An 8,675-nucleotide genomic window follows, 5' to 3' on the forward strand; every position below is an offset into this window, starting at 1 on the left:
ATTTCCTCAAAATAATTTGTTTAAAAGTAGTTTGCCGGTAATAAAATGATCCAGGGCATACCAACACATTTCCAGAATGTTATCAACGAAATGAGATAATGAAGATAATAGATGGATAATAATAGATAGATAGGATAGGCAACACACCCCCCCCCCCCTCACCGTTGAGGCTCTTGGGCTGCTGCCGGACCTCCACTGGTGTGTTTCTGCCGCAGCTCCTGCTCGCGCCGCTTGTTGTACTCCATCTGGTTGGTGAGCTCCGTCTGGTGCTGCGTGCGGATCAAGTCGGCCCGGGTCCGCTGCACAGAGCCCAGCTGCCTGAACTCCAGCTCCTGGGTGGACTCGTGGTGCCGCAGCAGCATGGCACACTCCAGATCCTTCTGGGTCTGCTTCTTGTTCAGGTCCTGGGGGAGGAAACACATGAGGGAGGACAGGAACATTAAGTGTGGTGTAGAAATTATTGCACTTTCCCTGAAACGGTCATTGTTTTTATGTATAATATATTTGAAATAGGAATGAGCTTTTATTTTCCAGTTATTTAAAAAACAAAGAAAAAATGGTTCCGTTTGATTTTGTATTTGGGTTGTTTTGAGTGCAATTTTGGTATTGGGTGTTGAATGGATGTATTCATGTTTGTTATTTTAAATACTAATAGAAATATTCCACTACATGGCCACACTCCGGTTATTTGCCATAAGAGAAATGATTGTGTTCTATTCAACAAATATCTTCTTTTGAGCACATAAACAGGAAATAGCCTAATTTCCCAAAAGTTTGACAACAATAATTCCACTGAAATATAACGATAAATAATGATTTGATTTTTTGGAATTATTTTTTTGCATACGAGCACCATTTTAAAAAACATTTATGAATTGTATTTATCTATTTTTATTTTTATTTATTCTTTATTTATTTGGGTTCACATTATAGTACAAGTACAGTTTTTCAAATCATATATTTTTAGAGACCCGAAAGTGACAAATGAAATAGCAAACAAAAGGGGTTGTTTGAAATAGCAAATGTCTACACATGTACATATGCATACATATATATACACTCCATACACATACACACATACATGTGACCATATATACACATCTATACATATACATTCAATCGGTGTATAGAAACATTCAAACAAGGGATGGTTGTCTTTGGGATATGTAAATTCTCCACTTTCTCCATATTTCTTCAAATGTGTTTTCCTGAAGCCTCATTGAGAAGGTGATTCTTTCCATAACATAGATTTCATGGATTTTGTCGTACCAGTTGTCAAGAGAAGGGATATCCGCTTTGAGCCATTTTCTAGTTATTGCTTTTTTTGCTGCAACAGTAAGAATTCCAAATAATTGTTTTGTTTTGGAGTTTGTGGGGATTGAATGTACGAGCCCAAATAGAAATTCGTCCCAGTTTAAAGGGATTTTGTCCTGTAGTATTATTTCAATTTCATTATGGATCTTTTCCCAAAAAGTTACTATTAAAAGGGGAAGCCCAAATTATCTATTTATTTTCAAATTTTGTTTTTCCTTTTTTAAGTTGCATATCACTAGAATATTTGCATTGTTATTGTTAACTGTGTGTGAAAACTCAACTTTAGTTTGAAGATGGAGAGGGAATGCTTCATTTTTGCTGATACACATTTCAGAAAGATCAGTCTTATGTCTACTATATTCAACTGTTGTGTTTTTTAATATTGTTGTTGTTATTATTATTATTATTTGGATTTGAGGTGCGGTACCTCTCTCAGCAGGTCCTGCTCCAGGTTGTGGCGAGCGAGCAGCATCTTCCTCTTGTACTGGCGGCACTGTAGCTCGTAGTACTGCCGCTGCCTCCGCAGCAGGCTGGCCTCCTCCTCCGCCTGCATCTGCTGCAGACACTCCTTCTGACGGATCAGCCACTCCTGCTTCTCCCGCTTCGGAGTCGACTGGTTCTCATTCAGCTCCTGGGAGTCCCGGCAGAGGAGAAAGTAAGAGACCAACGTGAGAAAAACTGTGTGCAAGAACAGTTTGAAAATATATATAACATCAGTCCTGCCAGAATAAAGAATACATCATCTTTAACATGATGACAACATCACTGTGCAAATATAAACATAAATAAATAAAATAATAGAAAGTCAATGGTTTTTATTTTGCATACTGTAATTTTTAATAAAACAATACTGCATTTCTATTCAAACCTTTTACTTTCCCAAAAGCATTTTTTACTAAATGATTAATCACACAAGCAATCTTTCATTGTATTCAATCATGAAAATAACATTTAACTGAGTGAGTGAGTGAGTGAGTGAGTGAGTGAGTGAGTGAGTGAGTGTGTGTGTGTGTGTGTGTGTGTGTGTGTTCTGACCTCTTTCAGCTGGTCCTTGCGCTGGCGGTACTGCCGTTTCTGTGACTCCAGTAAACTGGTCAGCTCTTTCTTCTGCTGGCCCAGGATGTGCTGCTGGAACTTCTTCTCTTCAGCCAGAGCTGCTTTAGTCTGCAGGAGGTCAAAGTTCAGATTTCAAAATACAACTTTAGTGCTTATTCTCCAGAGATGGGTGATGATGATAATAATAATAGATGACATTTGTATAGCGCCTTTCAAGGGACCCAAGGCCGCTTTACATGGTAAACAAACAAATAATAAAGTAAAACATGGATTAAATAGCAGTATGAGTGGAAGCAAGGGGGCTGTGAGGGTTAGGGGTTCAAAGGCCATATGATATATTGAATATTCTCAATGTAAGATGGCTTGTATAATAATTGATCCTTTTATAAATGCCGGCAAACAGTATTTTTGAGAACATTTATTTAATTAGTATTTAATTATATATTTTGATGTGTTCATATATTTTTGACAAACTGACCAATTTTTTTATTGAATGTAAAATTGTGTTGACTTTCACATGAAGTCTGTTTTTTATTGATATTAATAAATAAAACAAATGAATAAACGTGACATAATAAATCAAAACAAGCATTTTAGTATGTGAATAATTAGTCAAATTAAATAATAAAGAATGTTTTCCCAAAGACAAATCTGATTTCAGAATTAAAGGAGACAACCAGAGTCACTGATGTGGATTTTCAAAACTAAAGCCCACTATGTCCTGTTCAGTTGTTTTTTTGTTGCATAACCTAAAAATGTCTAAACATGATTCCTTACTCATCATAGCCTACTCCTAGATAGCAACACAGCAGCACTTCCATGTAGTGCTATATAACCGTACGAACACCCACTGATCCTGTGGTTGTTGTTCTAGGTAAATTCCACTGAAAGGTGAAGCTCTGTGGTCACCTCTTTCTCCAGGATGGCCTGGTGCTTCTTGGAAAGCTTGTCAGCCTCGGTGGAGAAGCTGTTCCTCTGGTTCTCCAGCTCTTTGTCCAGCTTCAGCTGGTGCTCGTCCATCTCCGCCTTCAGCTTGTTCTCCAGCCCCATCAGCTGCTTCTGGTGCTGCCGCCTCATGCGCTTGTAGCCGGACATCTGCTCTCTGAGCGCAGAGCCCTGCTCGTGTTCCTGGATCTGACGGGTCACCTGGAGGGAGGGAAGGGGGGGGGGGTTCAGTTCATGAATTAAAGTGTGGATCTACTTTATGAAGGGTCATGTCGCACAAATCACAAAACTTTAGGATATCTTCATTTTTCAATTAATTTTTCCTTATTCTAGTCTTGTGTATAAAAATATCCCCCCACCCCCCCAGAACCTCCACTCAGAGCCCCCCCACATATCAAATCCCAATGTAACCCCTGCTAATAGCTATCAATATTTCCTTACTCCTTTTTCATTTTAATGTTCTTAGAATTAAAAATAATTCTCTCTCTTATTGCTTGTATATTCATGTGCATTACATGTGGCTATAATGTCAATGAATGTTATAAATAAATGAGCAAAAACCTAGCCAAATCCTTGTTCTCTGGTTTGACTCATTGTGCAAGGAGCAGGAAGAGCGTGAACTATTGCAAGAGCCTCCTCTATGGTTTGCCTGCAAAAATCCTCAACCAACTTCAATACATCCAGAACTCCGCCGCCCGTCTACTCACCCAGACCCGAATCCGTGACCACATCCCCCCCGTCCTCATCAAGCTCCACTGGCTCCCCATCCCCCAGAGAATTCGGTACAAAATCCTCCGCATGACGTACAAAGCCCTCCATAACCTGGCCCCATCCTACCTGACTGACCTCCTCCACAGACACACTCCCACTCGCTCCCTCCGCTCTGCTACTGCCAACCTCCTCTCCCTCCCCACCCGGACCAACCTCAAGTCCTGGGGCGGCAGAGCCTTCTCCGTTGCTGCACCCACCACCTGGAACTCATAACCCAATATCAGAGATTCTTCTCCCATCACAGCATGTCAAACCATCACTCAAACCCACCTGTTCAACACTGCATTCAACCACAATGACCGCCCCCCCCCTATTTTGTTTATCTCTTCTTGTATTTCTTAATTTTTTTTTTGTTGTTTTTTTTTTTTATTCTCTGTCAAAGCGTCTTTGAGTTCCTAGAAAAGCACTATACAAGAATCATGTATTATTATTAATATTATTATTAACTCACCAAGGAGGCGGTCCTGATGGTGGCGAAGTGGTCCCGGTTGCGGTAGTAGGCTCGGCGGCGTCCGGCTGAGGGAACCTGCGGCTGCTCCATCTCCGGCTGGTAGGGGTCATCGTAGATGTTATCCTGACCCTGGGGAATAGGTGGGGGGAAGCATTGGAATTTTTCATCAAAAATGCTTTATTGCAAATAAAATACATTTGGATTTGAAATGTCCATTAAAAACGTGTTTGCAAATCAAAACTGGAGTTTAAAAAAATGACTACTGAAACTTTTTTTAAATTCAAAAACATTGAAACACAAAGAGAGAAGTTATTCAAATCAAAATACTATATGAAAATATGGAGGTAGATTTGTCTAAATTGTAATTGTGAAAAACTATTGGTGTGTAAATGTGTAATCTGTAAATGTTGTAAACTAATTATAGTATTCACAGACTTCCTTTGTATATGTGGAATACATTTTTGTGAGTTTATACTTTTTTATTTTGCATTTGTGAAAGGTGCTTTTCATACATTTAAATAGATTATTCATCTGTTCACACAAATAATATTGAGATAAAACTACCAGCATATAAATCCCTTGGGGTAAATGACAGGTTACAGGACACGGACCTCAAAACTGACAGTAGCTGTTGCCAAGCTGTCCCTCAAATCCAACTGGCCAACAGAGTCTTACACAAGAAACTCATGGAAAATCAAATGTTTATGTTTGTGCACTTTGGGTCAAGGCAGATGTGTTGTTGTTACCGTGGGTCTGTGGATGATGGAGCTGTTGGAGGTGACGGTGTGCTCGCCCTCCTGCATCATGGCCATCTCGTTGCTGCTGTCGTCGGAGGCGTCGACCAGACTGTTGACGGAGCTGCTCTGAGAGCTGGCTGAGATGGACATGCTGGGCACCGACTGGGAGCTCTCCATGCTGTTCACTGTGCCTGTCCGCAGCAGGTACTGCTCCACCTCCACACACACACACACACACACACACACACACACACACACACACACACACACACACACACACACACACACACACACACACACACACACTAAATACTTCCGCTCCTCATGATGTCAAGATTTAACCATTGTTCCACCTTTTTTTCTTAATGATGTATCCCTCCAAAGACCTGTAAGGCCCATACGTTACACGTCTCCTCGCTCCTCACCTCCTCGTCGTCCCCTCCCTCAGAAACGGGGCCGTTCTGCTGGGTCTCGTGGAAGAGGATCTTCTTCATCTTGCGGTACTGCAGGTTGTCCAGCTCTCTCACTGCATCCTTGGTGCGTGCGATCAGGTCCATGACCACAGTCATCGGACGCTCACGACACAAGAAGCGATGCTGCGTTAGAAAGGATGGAGACGGCATGTAAGCAAGACTAATGCTGAGAAGGCTATTGTGTGGTGTTCAGTGGGCAGGTCAACCATATTTTCCTTAGTTGACCCCTTTTTTTAAGATTTACTTTAATGTCATTAAAATCTGAAGGGTGATCTATTATAACTTTAAAGTGATTTAAGCGTGTCTCCAGTGCATGCTGCAAGACTTCCTCACTAGGAAGAACGTCTTTTAAGGATTGGTCAATAACATCATACATATACGGATAGTTTTTACAGACTTATGGTCACTTTCTTTGAAGAAATGTTAGCCTAAGTAAAAGAAAAAGTGGCTGAATTGATGCTGCTTATTATGTGAGGCAGCGGTCTCAGCCCCGAGAGCAACATAAAAAACGGTCAACAATATCTTCTATCTGAGGCAAAGACACAAAAACTAATTTGGTCAAATTGCGTTGTTCATATTCAACATTTGCATTCTTTATTTAACTCTGCTGTCACTTCAGGGAAGTCACTGGAAGCCATTTCTATTTAGTTATTATTTAAAAAAATGTAAATAAATGAATGATTCACAATTCAATTCATTTACATATACCTCATCATCAAAGACAAATATACCGGTTAATAATAGATACATCAACATTACAGAGAGCTAGAAAGTGCAGACTCTGTTAGTGAAATAATGATTTGTTTAGTTCTTACATTCAGCAGCACGTCAGAGGTAGGCCGGTCCTGGGGAATCTTCTGTAGGCAAGAGTCAACAAAGTTGCGGAAGGAATCAGACCTGCAGAGAAAAATAATGGATGTTATTATTTATTTTAAAAAATCATCACAGGGAAAGCTGTGAAAGGGTGTTAAAAATCAGAGAGCAGCAGTGGTTGTTCATCATTTAAGTGCTTTAGATATTTAACATAGAAAACTGCTTTATTCATTTATTTATTTGAACGTTCATTCAGGAGACAGAAATGTCCTCACCAGTGATTGGACTGCAGGATGGGACTTTCATTCTGAGCGATGTGATATAAGGCACTCATAGCATTCATGTTGAACAGCGGGGGCTTCCTCTCCGCTGGGGAAAGGAAACGGCACAATGTCAAAAGATATAGATTTAGAAACAAAGTCATGGCGATTCATTTTTAAAAAGGTACTTGCAGTAACACAGCTTTGATATATCTAATCTCAAACTGTTTCTATATTAAATCCGGATTAGAACAATCATAAATAAATCATAGACTGCATATTAGCCCAAAGAGACGCAATAAAATGAACCCTGATTTATCCAAGTTTTGTAAAAAGTGCAAAAAAAACATTCTTGACAGATGATCCCCTCAACACTCATCACATCTGGTTTCATCTGATTTAAGCGTGCATGTTGTACCCAGTTCAATGGAGGTGATGCCCAGCGACCACACGTCCACTTTGCCATCATATTGCCCCTCGTCCATGGCCAAGATCACCTCTGGAGCCATCCTGGAAAATAAAAAGCACAGTAGATGTTATAGAATATTAAAGAATTTCATAGAGCTACTTCTACTCTCAATTTTTTTTTTATATCCATATTTTGCCCACCCTTCTAAAGAAATAAGAAAATAAAACCTACAATACAGGAAAGGGAAACCACCACAAAGCACAATGGGCCCTTTAAAGAAAGTAAACTTTAAAGCACAATAAGGGGCGATAATGCCGGTTTAAACTTCCCTAAGAGGAGGAGTTATTTTCTACACGTGTCTTAGGCCCCACTTACACGAGGACGAAACGGGTACGTTTTATTTTACGCACCGAATTCGTTGAAAGGGGACCTATCATGCAAAATGCACCTTTGTACGTCTTTTATACATGAATATGTGTCCCTGGTGTTCCAGGGAACTCACCAAGTGTCAGACAACACAACCCTCTCTATTTTCCTCCTTAGCCAAATCTCTAAAAAAGGGGCTGCAACGGATCTGAAAAAACGGATCCAGATTTCAACACTTTTCTACGTCACAAAGAGGTGCTCCGCTTATTGGTCAACTCTCCACCTATCAGGGGAATGAGCCACGGACATGTGCATTGCCAAACCTCTCATTCGCATATACTGTAGGACGGATTTCCGTCCATTCGGCTATTCAAATGTTAACGAAACGGACAAACTTCCGTGCACATCAGCGGCTGTCGGATTAAAACAGTTTAATGCACTTTTAACACTCACGTACCCAGGATTCCTGCTCCTTTCCTGGGTTACAAAGTGAGGTGACGCAGCCTGCTTGCCGCTGCGCTCTGCCTCTATCCACAAAACTTTCCCCCGCCTTTCAGAGACTTATTGCTGGGTCAAACTCTAAGTTACAAACTGTACACATTGCATTCTTGCTAATTTGCCAAAATATGAACGGAATAAGTAGCAAGCATCGTAACAAACAAAGTAAAATAAATAGGGACAACAGCTTGTCAACAATACTTGCCAACCTTTAGACCTCAGAAATCGGGAGCTGCTAAATTGGTGGGGGGGTGCTAGTGGATCGCCGGAGCTGTTAGATTAACATTAACATGCTTATTGTAGTTGTAAGTGCACTGCCTTGCGGCCTGTAGCACCGTCTTTGATGGAGCATATGTGTGGGCTGGACCTGTATTTTACAGGAATTGAGTGAGCAGAGAGTAGAGCAGTTGTCGATTCTTGTTCTGTTTTCTGTGAATATCTGTCTCACCCTCTCAGACTTTGAGTTGCGCGCGCTACTAAAGAGACGTGTTACCATGGAAACCAAACAATGGTGTAGCTGTATTAAAGTCCGAGTGGAAACAGTCGTGTGTAAATCTAATTTTGTCAGAAATCGGGAGAAAT

General features: G+C 40.7%; 1 protein-coding gene across 1 annotated transcript in view; it reads right to left on the reverse strand.

Moving 5' to 3' along the window:
• LOC104963086 (serine/threonine-protein kinase TAO2-like) overlaps window positions 1-7,329 on the reverse strand; it is a gene marked incomplete at its 3' end in the record, with an annotated part of 12,638 nt that extends 5,309 nt beyond the window's left edge. Inside the window, 11 exon segments of the mRNA XM_010791638.1 lie at window positions 166-196; window positions 198-404; window positions 1,742-1,945; window positions 2,350-2,478; window positions 3,280-3,516; window positions 4,538-4,666; window positions 5,284-5,490; window positions 5,700-5,870; window positions 6,563-6,644; window positions 6,836-6,929; window positions 7,239-7,329. Of these exon segments, the coding sequence (XP_010789940.1) occupies window positions 166-196; window positions 198-404; window positions 1,742-1,945; window positions 2,350-2,478; window positions 3,280-3,516; window positions 4,538-4,666; window positions 5,284-5,490; window positions 5,700-5,870; window positions 6,563-6,644; window positions 6,836-6,929; window positions 7,239-7,329 (1,582 nt within the window).
• Window positions 7,330-8,675: the final 1,346 nt, after the last annotated feature.

This window comes from Notothenia coriiceps, unplaced genomic scaffold (genome assembly GCF_000735185.1).
Source record: "Notothenia coriiceps isolate Sejong01 unplaced genomic scaffold, NC01 NC01_scaffold00035604, whole genome shotgun sequence".
Taxonomy (NCBI): domain Eukaryota; kingdom Metazoa; phylum Chordata; class Actinopteri; order Perciformes; family Nototheniidae; genus Notothenia; species Notothenia coriiceps.